Source organism: Lucilia sericata, unplaced genomic scaffold, assembly GCF_015586225.1.
Source record: "Lucilia sericata isolate MDLA Ls3-8-SP2 unplaced genomic scaffold, ASM1558622v1 Contig001345F_arrow, whole genome shotgun sequence".
In the NCBI taxonomy this organism is placed as follows: Eukaryota; Metazoa; Arthropoda; class Insecta; order Diptera; family Calliphoridae; genus Lucilia; species Lucilia sericata.
The window spans coordinates 4,829-32,683 of record NW_023995289.1 but is presented as its reverse complement, the minus strand read 5'-3'; the positions used below and the strand labels follow the sequence as shown (position 1 = coordinate 32,683).

The window sequence follows — 27,855 nt, the reverse complement described above, 5'->3', positions numbered from 1 at the left end:
AAATATTTTATTATTTCTAAATTTCCTTTACTATTTAGCTGCATTTCTATGTTTGTGTCAGCATTTACAAATTTTTGCTTTTTCCTGTGTTGAAAATTTTTGTGTTCATGGCGTTTTTTCTGCTATAATTGACACATACGGAAACTATACTTTTTTCATGAATTTAAGCAATAGTGGACTTTAGTTTAAATTATTTTAAATTAGTCATTTTATTTAGTATTTTTTGTATAATTTAGGTCATTTAATACATTAACAAACTGAAATTAATCATCATCATTGTTGTAATTAATTAGGTGGCCTTTTTGTATTTAATGTATTATTTAAATTAAAATTGTCTATATTTTAATTGAAATGTTTAACAATGTCTGGGAGTTTTTTTTTTTTGTAATCATGAGAAACTAGTTTGTGTAACAGGAAGTTAAAATAACCTTAACCTAAAAACCTGGGAATTTGAACTAGAACAGAACTAGAACAGAACTAGAACAAAACTAGAACAAACTAGAACAGAACTAGAACAGAACTAGAACAGAACTAGAACAGAACTAGAACAGAACTAGAACGAACTAGAACAGAACTAGAATAGAACTAGAATAGAACTAGAACAGAACAGAAGAATAGAACAAACTAGAACAGAACTAGAACAGAACTAGAACAGAACTAGAACAGAACTAGAACAGAACTAGAACAGAACTAGAACAGAACTAGAACAGAACTAGAACAGAACTAGAACAGAACTAGAACAGAACTAGAACAGAACTAGAACAGAACTAGGAACAGAACAGAACTAGAACAGAACTAGAACAGAACTAGAACAGAACTAGAACAGAACAGAACAGAACTAGAACAGAACTAGAACAGAACTAGAACAGAACTAGAACGAACTAGAACAGAACTAGAATAGAACTAGAACAGAACTAGAACAGAACAGAATAGAACAGAACTAGAACAGAACTAGAACAGAACTAGAACAGAACTAGAACAGAACTAGAACAGAACTAGAACAGAACTAGAACAGAACTAGAACAGAACTAGAACAGAACTAGAACAGAACTAGAACAGAACTAGAACAGAACTAGAACAGAACTAGAACAGAACTAGACAGAACTAGAACAGAACTAGAACAGAACTAGAACAGAACTAGAACAGAACTAGAACAGAACTAGAACAGAACTAGAACAGAACTAGAACAGAACTAGAACAGAACTAGAACAGAACTAGAACAGAACTGGAACAGAACTAGAACAGAACTAGAACAGAACTAGAACAGAACTAGAACAAACTAGAAATAACTAGAACAGAACTAGAACAGAACTAGAACAGAACTAGAACAGAACTAGAACAGAACTAGAACAGAACTAGAACAGAACTAGAACAGAACTAGAACAGAACTAGAACAGAACTAGAACAGAACTAGAACAGAACTAGAACAGAACTAGAACAGAACTAGACAGAACTAGAACAGAACTAGAACAGAACTAGAACAGAACTAGAACAGAACTAGAACAGAACTAGAACAGAACTGGAACAGAACTAGAACAGAACTAGAACAGAACTAGAACAGAACTAGAACAGAACTAGAACAGAACTAGAACAGAACTAGAACAGAACTAGAACAGAACTAGAACAGAACTAGAACAGAACTAGAACAGAACTAGAACAGAACTAGAACAGAACTAGAACAGAACTAGAACAGAACTAGAACAGAACTAGAACAGAACTAGAACAGAACTAGAACAGAACTAGAACAGAACTAGAACAGAACTAGAACAAAACTAGAACAGAACTAGAACAGATCTAGAACAGGAATAGAACATAACTAGAATAGAACTAGATCAGAATTTGGATTTTTAAAGAATTTGCAATTAAAATAGTTAAATTTGAACGATATGAAGTCAATAGTGGTTGATCGTTAAAGGATTAAATTTTAACGCAAGGTATGAAGTTTGACATTTACAAAATTTTGCAATTAAAAAGAAAGAGTTAAAAAATTTAAGTGAATAGAATTTAATTAAAAACAGGTAATAGATGGATTAAGATTTATTATACAAATTTACCCTTTACATAACCTTTCAACTTTAGAGGTTTTAAGATCGTTTCGGTTCATTGACATTCGCAATTTAAAATTTCTTAAGTTACACAAGAAAATTTATTTACATATATTTTTAAGGTAAATTTGTCAATAAATTTAAAAAAAAAAAATTAACCCTTTGAGAACCCTTTCTTCAACTTTGATCACTTACACAATGTGTGCAGTACACACAGGATTTGGTTCGTGATTTAAGGCAAAAATCTAGAAAATTGACTTTTTTTAAGATAAATTTTGCCATAAATTAGAAAATATTTTGTAAAAAATTAACCCTTATGTAACCTTTCAACAGGGGTCATTTTAACAACAAAAGATCGTTTTGGTTCAATGATTTTCATTAAAGCAAAATATCTTTAACATGTGATCGATTTAAGTTCACAAGATGTTTCTGGTTTATTGATTGTTGTTTAAGTCAAAAATCCTTAAAAATTTCGCTATAAATTATAGAAATTTTTGCGGAAAAAAATTAACCCTTCAGTGATCTTTTCAACAAATTACAGATTTTTTTTTTCACAGAAAAAAAGATCACAAGATCGTTTTTGTTCAATTAAAATAATTTTAGGTAAAAATTTTCTTAAAATTAAGGACATTGTTAACCCTTTAGTAAATATTCCATTAATGATCTCAAGACATTGATCGTTTTTAAGATCACAAAAGATCATTTTGGTTCAAGGATTTCTCTGTAACAAAAAACACTATAAATTAAAATACATTTTTTCAAGACATATTCCGCAATAGGTAAGGTTAAAGATAAGGGTGCTTTAGTGTTCCGCTTGGCAACGATCAAGGGATCAATATCTCAAAGTTTAATCCAAACTCTCTACACAGATGTGCCTGTGGTCTGTTGTTGTTATTACTTTTAAACTTTCTGCTTAATTTAATAAATTTATTTAAATTTCATAATATTTAGCCCATAACATTATCAATCATTTTAAACTTGTTTTTTTTGAAAATTTTTACCCAAAATTCTTTTTTACAAAATCTCTTATTACAAACATGCAAATTTACATGTTTCTTTATTAACTTGTGCTGTTTTGTGATTTTTTCTATAAATCTTATACTTTGTACTTTTTAATTTGATTTTGAAATCAAAAAAATCAATTTAAGGCAAAATTATTTATGTTTAAAAGCGGCAAAATTGTTTTGTATCACACATCCACACTCATTCGGTCCATCAGACATACATATGTACATTATTATTAAATCATTCGCTTATTCAAAATAAACAGTTCTTAAAGTAATTAAAAAAGTTTTGCAAAAAACAACAAGCAAGAACAATTATTCCTCTGACCACCAAATATGCATGTTCAAACTACTGGTATAACACAGCATAAATGGGTTTTTGCATTTGAATTCCAAGGAACTGACTTGGTGGTCAATTTCAATAATAAACAATTGTATTACGTATGTATGTTGCTCTTTTAAACACTTCCTTACAACATTCGTTGATCGAGGGGGTTTTAGAGGTTTGACTTTCGGAATGTAACAATTATAATTTTTATATAATGGATCTTGAAAGCCACTCAATATTAGTCCGACTCGAACTAAACTCATATAGAACTGAACTAGAACTGGACTAAAACTGAACTAGAACTAAACTAGAACTGAACTGAAACTGAACTAGATCTGAACTAAAACTGAACTAGAACTGAACTAAAACAGAATTATAAAAGAACTAGAACTGAACTAAAACAGAATTATAAAACAACTAGAACAGAACTAGAACAGAACTAGAGCAGATCTAGAACAGAACTAGAATAGAACTAGAACAGATATAGAACAGAACTAGAACAGAACTAGAACAGAACTAGAACAGAACTAGAACAGAACTAGAACTGAACTAGAACTAAACTAGAACTGAACTAGAACTAAACTAGAACTGAACTAGAACTGAACTAGAACTGAACTAGAACTGAACTAGAACTGAACTAGAACTGAACTAGAACTGAACTAGAACTGAACTAGAACTGAACTGAACTGAACTAGAACTAACTAGAACTGAACTAGAACAGCAACTAGAAGAACTACACTGAACTAGAACAGAACTAGAACAGAACTAGACACTAAACTAGAACTGAACTAGAACTGAACTAGAACTGAAACTAGAACTGAACTAGAACTGAACTAGAACTGAACTAGAACTGAACTAGAACTGAACTAGAACTGAACTAGAACTGAACTAGAACTGAACTAGAACTGAACTAGAACTGAACTAGAACTGAACTAGAACTGAACTAGAACTGAACTAGAACTGAACTAGAACTGAACTAGACTGAACTAGAACTGAACTAGAACTGAACTAGAACTGAACTAGAACTGAACTAGAACTGAACTAGAACTGAACTAGAACTGAACTAGAACTGAACTAGAACTGAACTAGAACTGAACTAGAACTGAACTAGAACTGAACTAGAACTGAACTAGAACTGAACTAGAACTGAACTAGAACTGAACTAGAACTACTAGAACTGAACTAGAACTGAACTAGAACTGAACTAGAACTGAACTAGAACTGAACTAGAACTGAACTAGAACTGAACTAGAACTGAACTAGAACTGAACTAGAACTGAACTAGAACTGAACAAGAACTCAACTAAAACTGAACAAGAACTCAACTAAAACTCAACTAGAACTGAACTAGGACAGAACTAGAACAGAACTAGAACAGAACTAGAACTGAACTAGAACAGAACTAGAACAGAACTAGAACAGAACTAGAACAGAACTAGAACAGAACTAGAACTGAACTAGAACAGAACTAGAACAGAACTAGAACAGAACTAGAACAGAACTAGAACAGAACTAGAACAGAACTAGAACAGAACTAGAACAGAACTAGAACAGAACTAGAACAGAACTAGAACAGAACTAGAACTAGAACAGAACTAGAACAGAACTAGAACAGAACTAGAACAGAACTAGAACAGAACTAGAACAGAACTAGAACAGAACTAGAACAGAACTAGAACAGTACTAGAACAGTAACTAGAACAGAACTAGAACAGAACTAGAACAGAACTAGAACAGAACTAGAACAGAACTAGAACAGAACTAGAACAGAACTAGAACAGAACTAGAACAGAACTAGAACAGAACTAGAACAGAACTAGAACAGAACTAGAACAGAACTAGAACAGAACTAGAACAGAACTAGAACTAAACTAGAACTAATCTAGAACTAAACTAGAACTAAACTAGAACTAAACTAGAACTAAACTAGAACTAAACTAGAACTAAACTAGAACTGTACTAGAACTGAACAAGAACTAAACTAGAACTAAACTAGAACTGACTCGTATCGTTTCGGTGATGTCTTTAATGACCGAACGTTATCTTTAGATAACATTTGGTTATTTGAGAGTTTGTGCTAGTTCGCCCAAAAGATGATTAGTAGAATAAGAGCGAACTTGGGTTAAAACAGAGGTAATTCTCTTACAACGATTCCTGTTGTTGAGGTTTCTGAGCCATCTCCCTCCGTTCTTCGTTATTTGGTCGCAGCCTATGGACGCATTGTTGTCGCCCTTTTGTTAAGAGCTTCGTAAGTTTAGTTTACTCCGAATTCTGTTCTGAGCCTTCCCTACTTCGCATTGTTTTCGCCCATTGTAAAAAGCTTCGTATGTTTAGTCCATATAGGTAGACACTCACGATAATCTTCCCTGCAGATAACCGAGTTGGTATTAATTTTCCAACTCCATTCTTGATGTTAGTCTTCGCTTTCACGGGCCCTACATCGTTGTTTGTTGGCAGGTTCCTTGTGAAGTTACATTGCGATAAACTAAGATAAAGGTCCTGACCAAAAGTCTTTAAAAGTCATTATTTTCAAATCAGAAGCATATTGGACAACTTTTGTCTTCTTCTTATTACTCCCCCGATTTCGCTTGCTAAAGGGTGCTTTAAATTCGTTTTAGTCTTAGATACAGCAAATTCACTTGTTTATTTTTCTTTTGGCACTTTATGTATTCACTTCAACTCTAAGGAGTTGGAACAGTAGCGGTTTTTATGTTAAAACTTATAAAGAGTTGTTGGCCCTTTAGCGTTGTAGTAAGTAAGTTTATGATTTTATTATCGTACATTTTTTGCCTTAAGACGCAAACTTGGCAAATTGTATTGTTTTTAATGAAATCTGTTTATTTTTCTAAATGTTGCTTTATTTTGTTCGGAATATTTATGATGGTGCTACTGTGTGTTCGAATAAAACAAGTGTGAGATTAGGGAATAGAAAAAAAGTTGTATAAGCAGAACTGTGAATATATGAGTTTCAGTCTGACAACAAGTCTAAATCTGAGACCGATTTATCGCATACGCTATCGATTGAAATGGATTGCAATTTTTCTCTGTTCGCTCTCTCAAATCCAACAGGAACGACTAGAGTAAAGAATTTGTTCTATAAGTCGGTTTAGACCGATGGTTCCGCTGATGAGCTTGTAGTCTCGACAGAGGAGTTGGCCTTGCCTTCAAACTTATCATCCGTTTAGACCGATGGTTCCGCTGATGAGCTGGTAGTTTCGACAGAGAAGTTGGCCTTATTAGTACTGACGATCTTAGCCTTTTTGTGTTTCTTGTAGCAGCCCCTCCAATGGGCAACTTCACAGTCCTAAAGAATACAACTTTTGAGGTGAAGTAAAACATACAGTTTATTCTAGACCGATCTTTGTGTACTGCATATATGAGTTTCGACTTTCCAGTGAAAAACTCTCCCAATTCTCCACGACTTCTTATATGTTTTGGTTACCAAGAATACGACCAGTTGACGTATTACTGACACATACTTTGACGTAGGTAGTGGACTTTTAAGAGCACAGAAAGATATCTTTGCTTGACTAGTAAGAAGGGATCATCACATACTTGCTGAAATTGCTGTTCACGCTCTATCTTTATCAGGGTCTCGAATCGATTTTGGAATGGGGTGTTAGTTCTCTCTTAAAAACGATTGCATGATTTGTTGTTGACCTGATCATCCATTCAATTATACTGGTCTTCTGGGAGTTTCATAGTCATATACTGAATAGCACAGACCGCTATGGCCTAAGATGATGGAAGATTGAGGATCCTAGGTTATTATAAAATTTAAGAATCAGCATTTAGAATCCCTTTGCGGAGAGCGTTGTTTGTTTTCCTTTAAAAGCAATTGTCTGATTTTGTACCTTGTTGTTGACCTGATCATCCACTTAACTATACTGGCCCTTTGCAATTTTGCTAGTTTTCCGGGCCACTTTTCATGTACAATAGCGGATCTTTACCTTCATCAACATCTAGTTTCCTCTTCCGCGTTATTAAGGGATTCATTCAGGGTTGATTTGATTGACTTGTTCGCTTTCTCAATAGCTAGTTGATATGACTTCGCTATCCTTAAAGAGACTAGTGACCGCTTTGAGAGAGATATTGTTCGACTCATGTTCAGACTCTGTTCTAACAACAAGTTAGAAAGATCTTCCAACACCTTTCCTTATTCTTCGTTTGTAGTCGCGATGTTTAGGAGTTAAGCAACAGCTTCGAGTAGAAAGCAATTTGCACTCCCAGTACCCATGACATCGAAAAACTATCAGTCTATTGTAGTATTGTTCGACTTGTTTGGAACTGTACCCAACAAAGTAAGACAAATCTTCCAACACTTTTCCCAACTCATCACCTGTGGTCGCGATTGTTAGGAGATTGACAACAGATTCGAGGAGAAAGCAATTTGCACTCCCAGCACCCATGACAGCGAAAAACTATCAGCCAATAGTAACAATAATTGTTCGAACATGAACTCCACCATTATAATCGGTCCGTCCAGTCATGCATCCATTCATCCTTCCGTCCGTCCATCTGTAATATGTCTGTCTATCTTCCTGTCTGTTGAAAGTAAGATTGGACCTAAACGGTTGGAGCTAAAGAGCTGAAATTCAACACAACCAATTCCCATGACATCGAAAAACTATCAGCCAATAGTAACAATTATTGTTCGACCATGAACTCCACCATTATAATCCGTCCGTCCAGCCATGCATCCATCCATCCGTCCGTCCATCAATAATATGTCCGTCTATCCTCTTGTCTGTTAAAAATAAAATAGGACCTAAACGGTTGGACCTAAAGAGCTCTCTATTGTTGAAACCTATAGTAACAATTATTGTTCGACCATGAACTTCACCATTATAATCCGTCCGTTCAGCCATGCATACATCCATCCTTCCGTCGGTCCGTCCTTCTGTAATATGTCTGTCTATCCGCTTGTCTGTTGAAAATAAGATAGGACCTGAACGAAAGGAGCTAAAGAGCTGAAATTCTCCACAATTAATTCCCTTGTCATCGAAAAACTTTCAGCCTTTAGTAACAATTCCACCATTATAATCCGTCCGTCCAGTCATGGATCCATCCATCCTTCCGTCGGTCCGTCCGTCCGTCCGTCTGTAATATGTCTGTCTATCCACTTGTCTGTTGAAAATAAGATAGGACCTAAAAGGTTGGAGCTAAAGAGCTGAAATTCTCCACAAATATTCTCTATTGTTACAGCTTGTTGCCAGTTGCAAATGGGCAAGATCAGTTTTCATTTCCCCATATAAGGTTTCTTCTAAAACTGACTTTAAAGTCGCTTAAAGATATAAGTTTACCTATTGAAGTTCTTTTCATTTTTTTCAATAAAATTCAACAAAAAAGTTTTTTTACTTTGTCCTTTTTCTCTTAGTTTCCACGGGAAGACTTTAACTTTTTAAATCCCTTAATAAAAAATTAAAATTTCTTAATTAAATTTCTCTAAAACTTCAACAAAATTGCCAACATTTTCACTAACAACCTAAAGGAAAAGAATAATAACGACTCAAATGAAAAAAAATATTCCAAATTGCTTAGATACGAATGTATCCATGAAATACATTTTGTATCTGATAGTAGGTAACAAAAGAGGGCGGAGTTTTATAAAAAAAACAACAACTACAACCATTAAAACAACCCATCTCTGTTTTAACAACGACACACTTAAACCGACATAGAAGCAGCACTTTAAATGAGTGATTTTTATACCCAACCAAATAACGTAAAGGAAAACAAACTCATAGATACTAATTTTTATAAAGTATCTTAAAGGTGTGTTTGTTCTTTCTCTCTCTCTCTCTCTCTGGCTCACTCTCTGTAGCTCAAAATAAAACTCACTCATAAAATTTATTACACACAGTTGCACACATTTTGTTTGGAATTGATAAAGTTGTGTTCATGCGATTTAGGTTGTTTGAGTTGGTTTAAAGAATTTAGTTTTCTCGAGATACTCAAACCGCAACTATCTATGTTAATTTCGGGAAAACAATAGAATTTTATAAAAAAATTTCTATAAAAAATAAAATTTTTCCATAAAAAAACGTAATAATTTTTTTAAGAAAAAAAAAAAAAAACATGATTTAAATAAAAATCTTAAAAAACAAGTGAAATTTTTTTATTAAAAAATATATAGTGTTAGAACCACCTCCATAAAATTATATGCCGTCGGTTTCAAAAGAAAATAAAGTTTAACTAGTAAGTTTCTTTTCAAAATATTAACTTATAATAGTGAGCTGAATTATAAAAAAAAAAAAATTGTGTGCAGAAAAAAGTTTATAAAACCTATAGTTTATTTGCCAAAAAAATATGGTGACTATAATGCCCTATAGTTATTCAGCACCCCGATGTGGATTAATTGATAAAATGATTGAACCCAAGGTACTTTAAAAACGAATTAAAAAAGAACAATTTTTAAAAGAATAAAAAACTTTATGAATTAATAAAACAAAAATCAATTTTAAAAAATTTTTAACTCAAATTTAAATAAAAAAGTTCAATTTTCTTAAGTCCATAATGAAGGCAAACTTTTAGAGTGTGACTTAAAATAAATTTAAAGTCAAATATCATCAATAGTCCCGCTTGTCTATAATCTTAACTATAGAATTGTCTATAGTCTTGTCTATGTATAGTCTTTATGTAAGAACGTCTATAGTCTTGGCTATAGTCTTCACTATATAGTCTATAGTTTTGACTATAGAATCGTCTATAGTCTTGACTATAGAATAGTCTATAGTTTTGGCTATAGAACGTCTATAGTCTTAGCTATAGAATCGTCTATAGTATTGACTATAGAATCATTTATAGTCTTGACTATAGAATCGCCTATAGTCTTGACTTTAGAGTCGTCTATAGTCTTGACTATAGAGTCGTCTATAGTCTTGACTATAGAGTCGTCTATACTCTTGACTATAGAGACGTATATAGTCTTGACTATAGAGTCGTCTATAGTCTTGACTATAGAATCGTCTATAGTCTTGACTATAGAATCTTCTATAGTCTTGACTATAGAATCTTCCATAGTCTTGACTATAGAACGTTTATAGTTTTTTTTTCTATAGTCTTGACTATAGAGTCGTCTGTAGCCTTGACTTTAAAATCGTCTATAGGTTTGACTATAGAATCGTCTATAGTCTTGACTATAGAATCGTCTATAGTCTTGACTATAGAATCTTCTATAGTCTTGACTATAGAATCTTCCATAGTCTTGACTATAGAACGTTTATAGTTTTGACTACGGAACGTCTGTAGTCTTGTCTATAGAACTTCTATAGTCTTGACTATAGAGTCGTCTATAGTCTTGACTATAGAGTCGTCTATAGTCTTGACTATAGAGTCGTCTATAGTCTTGACTATAGAGTCGTCTATAGTCTTGACTATAGAGTCGTCTATAGTCTTGACTATAGAGTCGTCTATAGTCTTGACTATAGAGTCGTCTATAGTCTTGACTATAGAGTCGTCTATAGTCTTGACTATAGAGTCGTCTATAGTCTTGACTATAGAGTCGTCTATAGTCTTGACTATAGAGTCGTCTATAGTCTTGACTATAGAGTCGTCTATAGTCTTGACTATAGAGTCGTCTATAGTCTTGACTATAGAGTCGTCTATAGTCTTGACTATAGAATCTTCTATAGTCTTGACTACAGAATCGTCTATAGTCTTGACTATAGAAAGAACGTTTATAGTTTTGACTACAGAACATCTATACTCTTGACTACAGAACATCTATAGTCTTGACTATAGAATATCTATAGTCATGATTATAGAACTCTATAGTATTGACTATATAAAGTTTATAGTCTTGACTACAGTCAAGACTTAAGGTCTTGACTATAGAATGTCTATGGTTTGGCTATAGGACGTCTATAGTTCTGACTATAACATCGCGTAGAATCTTGCCTATAGAATTGTTTTGACAATAATCTTAATCTTGTTTATAGACTGGTCTATAGTCTAGACTATATACTTGTTAACTACCGTTTGGATTTCTTGAAGCTAAATATTTGTTCTAGTGATTCTTTCGAGTAATAATAATGTGGGTGATAATATGCCGACGGAACTTTATACTACTCGATATATTCGACCAACTTTTCAACAAATTTTCTTTCATAACTTTAAAACTTTGTTAATAACTCCAGTGAAAACGTTTACTTTATAGTTAGAGGTCATAATTTGTTAAATCCAGTTAAATCCATAATAGAATCTGAAATCTTTATTCGTTTTCTTAAAAAAAAAAAATCGACGGTAAATGGCTTGAGAATATCCCAGCGTTTCATAGTTTGAGAGATTTTTTCAATCAATTCCAATTGGATTATGTTTGAGACTGGTTTGTTGAACTGGTAAATTGGAAAATCTAATTCGATTTTGCAACACATTCGTAAACTCTTTGTTAATGAAACTGCTCACTAACACTGTAAGACCCTTAAATGCTTCACAATCTGTGCGTTAAGTGTCTGGTGATTAGGATTGTTCGGATTACAAAGCAATACAAATCAAACATTGCGTCGGGGCACGACGAACATTGATCAGTAATTTATATAGACATAAACCACAATAACCAATATCAACAACAGTCAAGTTAGATTAGTTGTCCATAAAAACTATTTTCTCTATGACTGCCGATGCTTAACGTCAAGCCTCTCTATAATTAAAAATTTTGCTATAATTCGTTTCAATTGGATTTGGATCTCTGTAATGCTTTCACAAACTTTTAAAATAATTTTAACGATGGTATCCATTATTTCTGTTAAATCACCTCTTAGACTCAGAGAGTTAAAATTGTGAATGCATCGGTAGTGACTCTATGATACAAGCAGTATATAGACCCAATTTGAGGCACCAACTGATACTATATTACCTGCGCCATGCTTTTCTAGAAATTCACATATCAGTATACCGACAGTAGAAGTCTAGACTGCAAGCAATGTCTTGTGGAACCAACGCGATCTCAGTCTACAAGAACTGTTACTGGTGTTTAGCCGGTAAATTTTCTCCGATATGTTTGATTCGTGGACTCCATCAGATTGCCTAAAGCCTGCATTTTCGGACTTGAATTTTTAGTAGCGATTCTGTCTCAAGAAACATACGAGGACTTAACCTCAAAATGTCAATTTCACTCGTTGTCCTAACTTGATGATGAGAGCATTGGGTCAACGATTGCTCAAAAAAGGTTTTCAGCTTTGAAGCATTTGTTCCACAAAAAGCTGTCATATTATTCTGGTTTTGGAAGCGAACACAATCGAAGAATAAGAAGCAGTAAAATCGAAACTCAAGTGGTATACTATAACCACTTGCAGAATATCCAGAAGGCACTGAACTCCGTCTTCATAGGCATACTATAGTCATAGCGGAAATTATATAGACGACGGCCCTGATAGGTAGGCCTTAGTAAAAGCCACGTTCATGATCAGGATTGTTTCAAGAATATGTCACTGCTGAACTTGTCAACTCTCAAGACCTCTTACGTGATATGATCGAAATCTATTCTCAATTTCATTCACTCTCTGTCAAAACTTAGACGACTCTATCTCGAATAGATTTGGCTTCATGGATGCGCAATAAGAAATGTTTCATGAAAGAAACTTTTTCGCTTTAATGAAATATCGGAACAATTACGGAATATTAAAAATGTTCTGGACCTGTTATTCATGTTAAAGAAATTCGATTCAGATCATACAGTCTATGATTGCACTCATGCCACAGGTAGTAACAGTATTTCAGAATTTGTTTAGTCCAAAAAGAAGACTCTTTTTTTATGTGACGGACCGGTTATATTAGAACGCTGACGGAGGTGTTTGCTACAAACCTTTTTCATGATCTGGATTGTCTTAAAGATGCGCCACTAACGAAACTAATCAAGTTGGTTAAAAATACCGGATGGCAACGTCTTGGTCCATAGGAATAACGCCCAAATGGGGAAGAAATAATTTAAGGGTATCACAATGTTTCAAATATATTTGTGTCTCAGTTCCCTGGGTACTAGAATCCACAAAATTTGTTAAAGTAAATATGCAACTTGTAAAGACCCTGAGTAGTAAAGTGATCGTTAACTACCTAGAGATCAACCTACAATCCACAAACTTTCTCTGCAACTAGTACTTTTTCAAAACAAGTGCTTTTGGAATTTAGGTTAATACAAGCTACTTTTTATTAACACCAAACTACAAACTCCTTCATTTTTCGCTCATACACTCTGTCTCTCCCACTCTCTCTCTCTTTTCACAAAGTGTCTTCGATCATTTCGAATACAATATTAATCACTTATAATGAATGTCACTGATTTAACACTGATGATAAGCTGGAGTATTAATTTTTTACGTTTTTTTTATCAAAAACAAATCTTTATGCTTTTGAGAGAAAAGCTTAAATCAACACAGCAACACCCCGAAAATTTTAACATATTTTGGCACTTCATAAGTCATAACTTTTTTTCTTCGAGAGAGAGACTTATTAAAAGACTATAAATTTTTCACTAAAAAAAGAAAGCCTTCAATATTATATTAATGATTATTAATGACAAACAATTGTAAAAAACGACAGAATTATGATTGTGATTAATTTATGAATATACAATTTTAATAATTATCTTATTTTTTTTTTCTTCAAAAATTAATAAAATAGTGAAAAATTAAATATTAATATTTAATCTTTTTTAATAAATCTACTATTTCTGTTAGTGTTTTCAATAATGATAATCCAAAGAAACAAACATCAACAAAAAAAAACGTCTTTAAGCCAAATAACTAAAAATAAAATGATGATTTTTTAAGCCCGAGATAAACATCAGTTTTGAGTCTTAATACACACAGCAAATACTTACTTGGGTTCTTTAAGGGTTAAACAGGTATTCTCATTTGTTGTTGCAGGTTTTATTTGTTCTTTAGTTGTTTTTTTCTTTTAATGTTTTGTTTGGCGACTTCTGCCATAAATTAGTTGACAGTTTTTTCTTTACGTTTTCTTTTCTACTGAAGTTTTTTTGTGTGTTTAAAGCGGAGTCTGTATCAAGGGGGACAATGAAGGTAGAGTATTAAGAAACAATAACAAAAAGGGAATATGTGTGGAAGAAATAGAGGGAAGTATTACCCAGATCAAAAATGGGTTTTACGCAAATTTTTGGTATAAATAACAAACATTTCAGACTTTAGACTAGACAATAGACTACATTATAAACTTGACTATAGTCTAGACTATAGACTAGACTATAGACTAGACTATAGACTAGACTAGACTAGACTATAGACTAGACTAGACTAGACTACTATAGACTAGACTATAGACTAGACTATAGACTAGACTATAGACTAGACTATAGACTAGACTATAGACTAGACTATAGACTAGACTAATAGACTAGACTATAGACTAGACTATAGACTAGACTATAGACTAGACTATAGACTAGACTATAGACTAGACTATAGACTAGACTATAGACTAGACTATAGACTAGACTATAGACTAGACTATAGACTAACTATAGACTAACTATAACTAACTAGACTAGACTATAGACTAGACCTAATAGACTAGACTATAGACTAGACTATAGACTAAACTATAGACTAAACTATAGACTAAACTATAGACTAGACTTGGACTAGACTATAGACTAGACTATAGACTAGACTATAGAACTAGACTATAGACTAGACTATAGACTAGACTATAGACTAGACTATAGACTAGACTATAGACTAGACTATAGACTAGACTATAGACTAGACTATAGACTAGACTATAGACTAGACTATAGACTAGACTATAGACTAGACTATAGACTAGACTATAGACTAGACTATAGACTAGACTATAGACTAGACTATAGACTAGACTATAGACTAGACTATAGACTAGACTACAGACTAGACTATAGACTAGACTATAGACTAGACTATAGACTAGACTATAGACTAGACTATAGACTAGACTATAGACTAGACTAGACTATAGACTAGGCTATAGACTAGGCTATAGACTAGACTAGACTAGACTATAGACTAGACTATAGACTAGACTATAGACTAGACTATAGACTAGACTATAGACTAGACTATAGACTAGACTATAGACTAGACTATAGACTAGACTATAGACTAGACTATAGACTAGACTATAGACTAGACTATAGACTAGACTATAGACTAGACTATAGACTAGACTATAGACTAGACTATAGACTAGACTATAGACTAGCCTATAGACTAGACTATAGACTAGACTATAGACTAGACTATAGACTAGACTATAGACTAGACTATAGACTAGACTATAGACTAGACTCTAGACTAGACTATAGACTAGACTATAGACTAGACTATAGACTAGACTATAGACTAGACTATAGACTAGCTATAGACTAAGACTATAGACTAGACTATAGACTAGACTATAGATCTAGAATATATGACTAGACTATAGACTAGACTATAGACTAGACTATAGACTAGACTATAGACTAGACTATAGACTAGACTATAGACTAGACTATAGACGAGACTATAGACTAGACTATAGACTAGACTAGACTATAGACTAGACTAGACTATAGACTAGACTAGACTATACTAGACTATAGACTAGACAAGACTATAGACTAGACTAGACTAGACTATAGACGACTAGACTAGACTAGACTAGACTATAGACTAGACTAGACTATACACTATACTAGACTATAGACTAGACTATAGAACTAGACTAGACTGTAGACTAGACTATAGACTAGACTATAGACTAGACTATAGACTAGACTATAGACTAGACTATAGACTAGACTATAGACTAGACTATAGACTAGACTATAGACTAGACTATAGACTAGACTATAGACTAGACTATAGACTAGACTATAGACTAGACTATAGACTAGACTATAGACTAGACTATAGACTAGACTATAGACTAGACTATAGACTAGACTATAGACTAGACTATAGACTAGACTATAGACTAGACTATAGACTAGACTATAGACTAGACTATAGACTAGACTATAGACTAGACTATAGACTAGACTATAGACTAGACTATAGACTAGACTATAGACTAGACTATAGACTATAGACTAGACTATAGACTAGACTATAGACTAGACTATAGACTAGACTATAGACTAGACTATAGACTAGACTATAGACTAGACTATAGACTAGACTATAGACTAGACTATAGACTAGACTATAGACTAGACTATAGACTAGACTATAGACTAGACTATAGACTAGACTATAGACTAGACTAGACTATAGACTAGACTATAGACTAGACTATAGACTAGACTATGGACTAGACTATAGACTAGACTGTAGACTAGACTATAGACTAGACTATAGACTAGGCTATAGACTAGACTATAGACTAGACTATAGACTAGACTATAGACTAGACTATAGACTAGACTATAGACTAGACTATAGACTAGACTATAGACTAGACTATAGACTAGACTATAGACTAGACTATAGACTAGACTATAGACTAGACTATAAACTAGACTATAGACTAGACTATAGACTAGACTATAGACTAGACTATAGACTAGACTATAGACTAGACTATAGACTAGACTATAGACTAGACTATAGACTAGACTATAGACTAGACTATAGACTAGACTATAGACTAGACTATAGACTAGACTATAGACTAGACTATAGACTAGACTATAGACTAGACTATAGACTAGACTAGACTATAGACTAGACTAGACTATAGACTAGACTAGACACTAGACTAGACTAGACTATACTAGACTATAGACTAGACAAGACTATAGACTAGACTAGACATAGACTAGACTAGACTAGACTATAGACTAGACTAGACTACTAGACTAGACTATAGACTAGACAGACTAGACTATACACTATACTAGACTATAGACTAGACATATACTAGACTAGACTAGACTAGACTAGACTATAGACTAGACTATAGACTAGACTATAGACTAGACTATAGACTAGACTATAGACTAGACTATAGACTAGACTATAGACTAGACTATAGACTAGACTATAGACTAGACTATAGACTAGACTATGAGATAGACTATAGACCTAGACTATAGACTAGACTATAGACTAGACTATAGATAGACTATAGACTAGACTATAGACTAGACTATAGACTAGACTATTAGACTAGACTATAGACTAGACTAAGACTAGACTATAGACTAGACTATAGACTAGACTATAGACTAGACTATAGACCTAGACTATAGGACTAGACTATAGACTAGACTATAGACTAGACTATAGACTAGACTATAGACTAGACTATAGACTAGACTATAGACTAGACTATAGACTAGACTATAGACTAGACTATAGACTAGACTATAGACTAGACTATAGACTAGACTATAGACTAGACTATAGACTAGACTATAGACTAGACTATAGACTAGACTAGACTATAGACTAGACTATAGACTAGACTATAGACTAGACTATAGACTAGACTATGGACTAGACTATAGACTAGACTGTAGACTAGACTATAGACTAGACTATAGACTAGACTATAGACTAGACTATAGACTAGACTATAGACTAGACTATAGACTAGACTATAGACTAGACTATAGACTAGACTATAGACTAGACTATAGACTAGACTATAGACTAGACTATAGACTAGACTATAGACTAGACTATAGACTAGACTATAAACTAGACTATAGACTAGACTATAGACTAGACTATAGACTAGACTATAGACTAGACTATAGACTAGACTATAGACTAGACTATAGACTAGACTATAGACTAGACTATAGACTAGACTATAGACTAACTATAGACTAGACTATAGACTAAACTAGACTAGACTAGACTAGAGAATAGACTATAGACTAGACTATAGACTAGACTATAGACTACACTATAGACTTCACTATAGACTAGACTATAGACTACACTATAGACTAGACTATAGGCTTCAATATAGACTTGAAGATAGATTAGACTACAGACTAGACTGTGGACTAGACTATAAACTAGAATATAGGCTAGACTATAGACTAGACTATAGACTACACTATAGACTACACTATATGCTACACTATAGTCTACCTTATAGACTACAGTATAGGCTACACTATAGACTAGACTACATATTAGACTAAAAACTAGACTATATTGTTGGAAAAGTACTTTTTAGTAAAAAGGTACTTTTCGTAGCCTTAACATGTTAGTTTTTTCTTGAGCATACTTCCCCTTTCTTCTACCAAGTTTCTTTAGAACCAGCCCAGCACACACATGCCACTTAACAAATCATGATCTTCATCATGATTATTTGTTGTTGTTTTTTTTTTCTTAGTGTTACTTTTTTTATTAATTTTAATTGCTGTTGAGATAAGCAAGAAATTTTTAACTTTAGTTTATGGAAAACAAATAATTTGTATAAATTTATTTATGAAAAAAAAAAAAATATATAAAAAAAATCGCGGGCCAAAAAAATTATAAACAAAATATGTATTTTTTGTAATAAAAAAATTTTCCCACCATTTGTTAACAAAAAAAAAAAAAAACTGCACATAAAGCTTAAATTTAATAAAAAAATTTATTAAATTTAACAGTTTAAAAAAAGGCGACAGACAGACACCTTGATTTGGGTTTTGTTTAATAAATTTATTTATTTTTCCCGGAAAGCTGACTCAACAGTTTTTAGTATTTCAATTTCTAGCGCCTTTTCTTTTAAACATTAAAAGTTTTTCTTGTTTTCCCTTTATTTAGCTAATTAAGCTTTAGTTTAAAGGTTTTAGGCCTCATTAATCCTGTTTTAATTAAATCTCTTCAACATCCCAGCCTGTCCAAGTTAAAGTAAAAGAAAAATATGATCTCCTGGAAACAAAAAGAACATAAAACTTTTAAAGTGTTACTTTAAACAGCTGGTTGCTTTTTCACTCTTTTTTTTAATACTGTCAAGTTTTCTGGGCTTTGGCATTTGTTTTAATAACTTTAACGCGAACATGCAATCTAAACTTTATACTTTTAAAAACTTCTTGGTTCTACTGTTGCCATGTTTTACTTTTAAATAATTTATAGAGTATTGAAATGTGTCACTGAAATATGTTAAAATTTTCGTTAAATACCTTTAAGCAGGAATCCCAACCAAAACGGGGGGAAACACAGAAAAATAAAAGCACAAAAAAAAAAACGAGTAAATGCCACAAATGTGGGGAGTCCTCACGCACGGCATCACGTTTGCACGCACGAAATGTCATGTTAATTTTTTTTTTTTTCGTTTTAGTTTATTGTTAAAAAACACTACTACTTCTGGTATTTAATCTGTTTTTAAATGGCATAAATTATGATTTGTTCATACTTTTTTTTTTTAGTTTAAATAATATTCTCGTTTACAAAATTAATTAAATGAAATAACTTTTTGTGTTCTAATTGCAGGTTAAACGTCCCAAAACAGAGCATACGGATACAAATGATAGAAATCGGTGAGTTGTCAAGGAATAAAAATGAAGTTTATTTTACAAAAGTACACTAGACTAGACTTCCCCCCAGACTACAGATTATTCTATAGACAAGATTATTGACTAAACTGCATATAGTCATGACTATAAACTAGACTATAGTTCAGAATATAACGACACCATGGTCAAGACTATAAAATACATAAAGTATAAACTTAAGTCCCGACTACAAAGTAAACTAGACTTTAGACTAGACCAGATACCTGATTATGGTTCAGCTTATATACTATACTCCAGAGTCTAGACTAGTCCATATAATATTAGATGGACAATATAGCCCCTACTATAGCCTGGACTATAACTAGACTTTAATAGGGAATAAAGTCCAAACTATAGATTTTATTCCAGACTATGGATTAGACTATAATCTAGATAGATTTTTCATTAGACTATGACTATAGTAGGTCTCTAATATTTCAGTCCAGATTATAGACCTAGTATAGACTATAGACTTGACAATAGCTCATAGTATATGCTACAGTCTAGCTTTTAGACTAGATTAAAAGCCAGACTATATATTCCAGATTATTAACTATACTGTAGTCCATACTATTGACTAGACTATAGTCCAGTGTATAGAATAGCCTATAGTCCACACTTAAGACTAGACTATATGCAACACTATAGACTAGACTATAGTCTAGACTATACTATAGACTAGACAATAGTCCAGAAAATAGTCAGCACTATAAACTAGATTGAAGTCCAGAATATATAATAGACTATAGTTCCGACTATGGACTAGACTATAGTTCCGACTATGGACTAGACTGTAGTCCCGACTATGGAGTAGACTATAGTCCAGACTATAGACTAGACTATAGTCCAGTCTATAGACTAGACTATAGTCCAGACTATACACTAGACTATATTTCAGACTATAGACTAGACTATATACTAGTCAATAGTCCAGAGTATAGACTAGACTAAAGACTAGACTATAAAGTCCAAACTATAGATTTTATTCCAGACTATGGATTGGACTATAATCTAGATAGATTTTTCATTAGACTATGACTATAGTAGGTCTCTAATATTTCAGTCCAGATTATAGACCTAGTATAGACTATAGACTTGACAATAGCTCATAGTATATGCTACAGTCCAGCTTTTAGACTAGATTAAAAGCCAGACTATATATTTCAGATTATTAACTATACTGTAGTCCATACTATTGACTAGACTATAGTCCAGTGTATAGAATAGCCTATAGTCCACACTTAAGACTAGACTATATGCAACACTATAGACTAGACTATAGTCTAGACTATACTATAGACTAGACAATAGTCCAGAAAATAGTCAACACTATAAACTAGATTGAAGTCCAGAATATATAATAGACTATAGTTCCGACTATGGACTAGACTATAGTTCCGACTATGGACTAGACTGTAGTCCCGACTATGGAGTAGACTATAGTCCAGACTATAGACTAGACTATAGTCCAGACTATAGACTAGACTATAGTCCAGACTATAGACTAGACTATAGTCCAGACTATAGACTAGACTATAGTCCAGACTATAGACTAGACTATAGTCCAGACTATAGACTAGACTATAGTCCAGACTATAGACTAGACTATAGTCCAGACTATAGACTAGACTATAGTCCAGACTATAGACTAGACTATAGTCCAGACTATAGACTAGACTATAGTCCAGACTATAGACTAGACTATAGTCCAGACTATAGACTAGACTATAGTCCAGGCTATAGACTAGACTATAGTCCAGGCTATAGACTAGAATATAGTCCATACTATAGACTAGAATATAGTCCAGACTATAGACTAGACTATAGTCCAGACTATAGACTAGACTATAGTCCAGTCTATAGACTAGACTATAGTCCAGACTATACACTAGACTATATTTCAGACTATAGACTAGACTATATACTAGACAATAGTCCAGAGTATAGACTAGACTAAAGACTAGACTATAGTCCAGACTATAGACTACACTATAGTCCAGACTATACACTATAATATACACTACAATATAGTCCAAATTATAGACTTGACAATAGATTATAGACTAGACTATAGTCCAGATGATAGACTAGACTATAGTCCACACTATAGACTAGATTATAGTCCTGACTATAGACTAGACTAAGGACCAGACTATAGGCTAGACTATAGTCCAGACTATAGACTAGTCTATAGTCCAGACTGTGGACAAGACTATAATCCAGACCATAGACTGGACTGTAGTCCAGACGATAGATTAAACTATATTAAACATTATAGACTAGATTATAGTCCTAATATAGACTAGACTAAAATTCTGGCTATACACTAGACTATAGTCCTGACTATAGACTATTCTATAGTCCAGACTATGGACTACACCATAGACTAGACTATAGTCCAGACTATAGACTACACCATAGACCAGAATATAGACTACAGCCTATAGACTTTAGCCCAGACTACAGCCTAAACAAAGTATAGTCCCGACTACTGACTGGGGTACACTATGCGCCAATTTATGAACTGGACTATATTCCTGGTGATATTGGGAACTAAGGCCTTGAGAATAGTTCAGACTATAAAATAAACTTTGGAATGGACTTTAGACTAAACAAGGCTTTACTCTAGCCAATAGTCCAGACTGTGATAGACTGGACTAGATAATAGGCTATAGTTTGTACTATTTTTTATACTATAGTCCATACTAAAGCTTAGATTATAGTTTAGGCTATAATTTATACCATTAATCCTACTACTAGCTAGACTATAGTTACAATTATAATCCTCACAATAGGAAAGTTTTGTTATTTTCAAATGATTTTTCTTTTAAATCTATTTTTGTCAAAACACGTGACATTAAATTAAGATTTATGGCAATATTTCTCCAATATATATATTATTGCTTGTGTATGAAACCTTAACACCTTGAGATTTTCAAGAAAAAAAGGTGTCAAATTCTCAAGCATAAATATGTATGTAGTTCTCAGACAATAAGAGGGCGTTACTGGTAGAGGATACAACTCATTTAGTTGAAATTATAATTGTTCAAATTAAAATAAAACAAATTTTCTTTAGAGACCAGACATTTATTGAAAAATCGTTAAACATTTTTCATAATTTATATTAACACCTAACAGTTTTTTTTTTGTACTTTTGTTCATTTCATTTTGGGCATCCTTTTTTCTTTGTTTTAGTAATCTTTTAAGTACCTTTTAAGGGGGCATAACTTGAACTCGTATTATGCGAAGGGTATTTAAATCTTTAAGTTTTAAATTGTGTTTTTTTTTTTTTTTTGAATACGTGACATTTTTTGGGTCTTTAAGTGTTAAATACTTTTAAGTATGACACTTTTAGAAGAAAGAGAGAGAGTTCTCTTTGAATTGTTTAGGATGAAAAAAACCTGCCACCTTTAAGTCTGCCACACATGTCCTTTTAAGATTCCACGAAATTTTAGCATGTGTTGGTTAAAAATTTTCAAAAAATATTGAAATTATGAATTTTGATCTTGAAATAAATATGAAAATATAGAATTTTAAGGGTCAGTTTTTAATAGTTTTGATATTGTTGTTGTTGTGTCATTTGACACTTAGTTTTAGAGAACTAGAAACTTTGGAAACAAATTTGTTATTAATTTTTAAAGAGTTTTCTAGGGATTAATAATGGTGAAAGGAAAAAAGGGTGTGAAAATGTTGAGAAATTATGAAAAAGTTGGAGTTTTTAGTTTGGTAGAAGATTTAGAATGGAATAGGTGCTTATTTAGGGAAAAAGTACTTTTTCAAAAAGTATTTTAGGACAGGATCTTTCATTCATTTAAGAACAGTACACACAGAGGGAAAAAGAAATATACACGCCTGGTACTAAATTGACACCAAACTGTTTATAATTTTTCAATACCATCCGTTGTCAAAGTATATACATACGTACGACAACACTATGTAATGTTGACAACATTGCAACAATTCGTTGTCGAAATCTAAATGTTAACAAATGTGGTAAGCTCACTATTGACAAACAATCCGTTGCCAATAGTGAGCTTAACACGTTTGTTAACATTTAAACAACGGATGTGTATAAAATTTAGATATTGACAACGAATTATTGAAATCTTGACAACGTTGCATTGTCAACATTACATAGTGTTGTCGTACGTATGTATATACTTTGACAACGAATGTTATTGAAAAATTATAAACTCTTTGGTGTCAATTTGGTACCAGGCGTGTATATTTCCTTTTCCCTCTGTGTACCTTCAGAAAAATCTCGACTAATTCCCTTCCCCTTAGTTTACGTCACTGTGTCTGCTTGTAAACTTTACGGCTTGTCTGTCAAAGAGTAACAGACTCTTCAAAATCAATCAAGTATTTCAAATTTCATTACTGTCGCTTTTCTTTATATTCTTGCTATTTTTATAGGACCTCTTACGATTTCCCTTTTCCTAAACATTTGTCTTACACATGTTAAGGATTTCGTTAAAAAGGAACCCAAAATTTGTCGCAAAAGACACTTTATGTTAAACAAATAATAATTAATTTCTTAAACTATGTTTAAAATCTTGAAAAAAAAGAAATACAATTGTAATAAAAAAACATTTGGAACAACAAAAAAAAAAAAAAAAACCCCAGCAACACTTGACAAAATCCATAAATCTGTTTATTTTACTGCGCTTGCGTGTGTTATTGAAAATTTAAAATCTAACAAGAGTGTGTGTGTGTTTCTCTAGGCACTTGACTTAATAAGGCATGTGTATAGAAAAATAACAATAATTTTTATTTGTTTTTAATTTCCTTTTGTTAAGTATTTAGAGAGAAAAAAACGTTATATTTTACTTAATGTCAAATTTTATGTTTAAACATTTAATTTAAAATTAATGATGTTTTAAGCTAGAACTTTTTTAAAACTAATAAATTTTAATAATTACTTCTAAATACTAAAATCTTAAATAATTCTTTCTCTTTTTCTCTCTTTAACAGTCTCTGCTCTCAAGCAAACGCTCAAACATCATCATCAATAATATCACATCAAAACTCGGCTGCTGCTCATCTTTCTCATTTACAGGCTCCGTTACTGGGCTCTTCTTCTTCTTTAGTGGCAGCCAGTCAATGTAGTCCTTTATCTCTGCCACCACAAACACAACCATTACAACCCACCATTACCTCGTTGGCTTCTCTATCGTCGTATCATCATTCTTTGCAAACCTCACCACATCATCATACTCATCACTCGCAACATACTCTGCAAACTCATACACACCACCATCAGCAGCAGTCCACACCACAACAACAGCAGCATTCGCAACAACAACAACAATCCTCTTCTCAACAATTAAACTCTTCCAGCTGTAGTCTTTCAAACTCCGCTTCTTCTGCAACAGCTAGTAATAATCTACCCTCTCTCTCCAATACACAAACCTCTCAATTTGCTCACACTGCTGGCAGTAGTAGTTTTTCAACATATCAGCAACAACAACAACAACAACAGCAGCAGCCGCACTCTTCTAACAGCTCTTCTAATACCTCGGCTGGTGCTGCTGCCGCTAATGAGAATTCCACCACTCTGTCGTCTTCGTCGACGTCTTCTGCGGCTGCCACAACGAATGCTTTAACATCTAGTGGCATGTCCCACTGGTTAACAGCCGATCAGTCTGCTACACAGTTGCCTTCGGTAAAGTCAGAAAATCGTTCGCCCGGCCTAACACAAACGCATACGCAATCTTCCGCATCGCAACAACATTTACAAGGCGATCATTCGTCATTGCATACGGCTGCTAGTTTAAGTAGTCATTTGGATAACGGTAATCCGAATACGAGTTCTAATCTTTATAGCTGTTCTTCGGTTTCTAATACGGCTTCTGGTTTAGCTGGCTTGGATTCACCCAGCAACTCTTTAAGTTCCTCTTCTATGGCGGCCGTTAATTCAACAGCAGCTGCTGCTGCCGCCGCCGTGGCCTATGACTCTAAGCATGATTATTATAACTACTACAACAGCATGCAGCAGTATACGCCACCGTTTTATTCCACCTATGGTACACCCTTTACCACGGCCAGCGCCAGAGCTCCCACTAAAATAGAGCCTACGTCACCCTATTTGACATCTTCGTATGCCTCCTCTAATAATAATGCTTCACAGCTTTATCCTACCGCCTATGGCTATAATAACTTCGCGCAATTTGGTTCTGCAACGGCGGCCGCTCAACAGGATTATACTTCTTATTATAATGATCAATATGGCAACTATTATAATCCCGCCAATTATTCACCCTATGCCGTTAGCTCGCCTAGTTCCAGTGCCAGTCATGGTTTTCATGTAGCCGCCTCTAATCTCTCCGAAAGTCCCACAGATACACACTCTACCACACCCATACTGCATAACACCCATTCGCCTCATTCACCGCTACCGATCTCGCCCAATAACAACCTGAATGCCACGGCCAATGTGGGCTCGGCTAATACCTCAGCTTCTCTACCAAAAACCACACCCACCGGTAAGACGGGCAGATCAAGAGGTCGTCGCCATCAGCAACCTAGTCCCACGCGCAGCACCACCTCCGATACACCCAACAGTGAGGCGGTTAAACCTCCAGAACGTGTTTTTATCTGGGATTTAGATGAGACCATTATTATTTTCCATACTCTGTTATCGGGTTCATTTGCCAGCCGTTATACCAAAGATCATAGTGCTTTAATGACCATTGCATTTAGAATGGAAGAAATGGTTTTCAATTTAGCCGATACCCATTTCTTCTTTAACGAAATCGAGGAATGTGATCAAGTGCATATAGATGATGTTTCTTCGGATGATAACGGTCAGGACTTGAGTACGTATAACTTTGCCACAGATGGTTTTCATACGGGTGCTCCACCCGGAGCTCCTCCCAATTTGTGTCTGCCTACTGGTGTACGCGGTGGAGTGGATTGGATGCGTAAATTAGCTTTTAGATATCGCAAAATCAAGGAGATTTACAATACTTATCGGGGAAAGTAAGTATTTTGGAGTTAAAGTTGTAGAATTTTAAGATTTTTTCTTTTTATTTCTGTTTATCTTGAGCCGAAAGAACGAGGAGTCACTAGTACTTCTTGAATTCCTAAAGTTTTTTCTTTTTATTTCTGTTTACCGTAGTTTTTTTCACTATTCGCGCTGCACGATCCTTTGAGGATTATGGGAATTTTGAGATAAAACTTTTATTAATTTGTTTTTTTCTTTTTTCTTGTTTCACTTATTTTTTAGTGTCGGCGGTTTATTGGGTCCTGCGAAACGCGATGCTTGGCTACAGATCCGTCAAGATATAGAAATGGCTACCGATAACTGGGCCTCTTTGGCTACTAATGTTTAAATATGATTGCTCAACGTGAAAATTGTGTTAATGTGCTGGTAACCTCTACTCAGCTGGCACCAGCTCTGGCCAAAGTTTTACTCTTTGGTCTAGGAGGCATTTTTAATATAGAAAATATCTATTCTGCTCATAAAATAGGTAAGTTTGGATACCCTTTCGAAATTAATAAAACAATTACTTATTGTTCTATTTTCTATCTCTTCCTCTAGGACAAGAAACCTGTTATGAGCGCATTGTTACCAGATTTGGTCGTAAAAGCACTTATGTGGTAGTGGGTGATGGCGCCGAAGAGGAATCAGCGGCCAAGGCCATGAACTTTCCGTTTTGGCGAATTTCTTCTCACAGTGATATAAGAGCTTTAATATACCGCCTTGGATATGGGTTTCTTATGAAAATCTTTAGCTTTTTAAAGATTTTATTGTAAATTTTTTAAATTTTTTTTAGCAAAAATCTAAAAAAAATAAAATTAAATTTAAAAAACCTAAAAAACGCACTAAAAGAAAACAAAAAACCACCAGATTTAAGACTAAACATTTGCTATTTTGATTTCAAGAAAAATATTATATTTTGTGTACAAAAAAAATTACATTAATATTTATAAAATAATTTATTTAAATTTTAATTTAAACAACAAATTTATATAATAATTATGAAAAACAAACAAAAAAAGCAAAAA

General features: G+C 33.4%; 1 protein-coding gene across 1 annotated transcript in view; it reads left to right on the top strand.

Annotated features, from left to right (window-relative positions):
* Window positions 1-27,571, top strand: part of LOC119611046 (developmental protein eyes absent-like) — a 71,645-nt gene extending 44,074 nt beyond the window's left edge. The window contains 6 exon segments of the mRNA XM_037966504.1: window positions 19,787-19,833; window positions 24,820-26,826; window positions 27,074-27,168; window positions 27,171-27,317; window positions 27,389-27,540; window positions 27,542-27,571. Of these exon segments, the coding sequence (XP_037822432.1) occupies window positions 19,787-19,833; window positions 24,820-26,826; window positions 27,074-27,168; window positions 27,171-27,317; window positions 27,389-27,540; window positions 27,542-27,571 (2,478 nt within the window).
* Window positions 27,572-27,855: the final 284 nt, after the last annotated feature.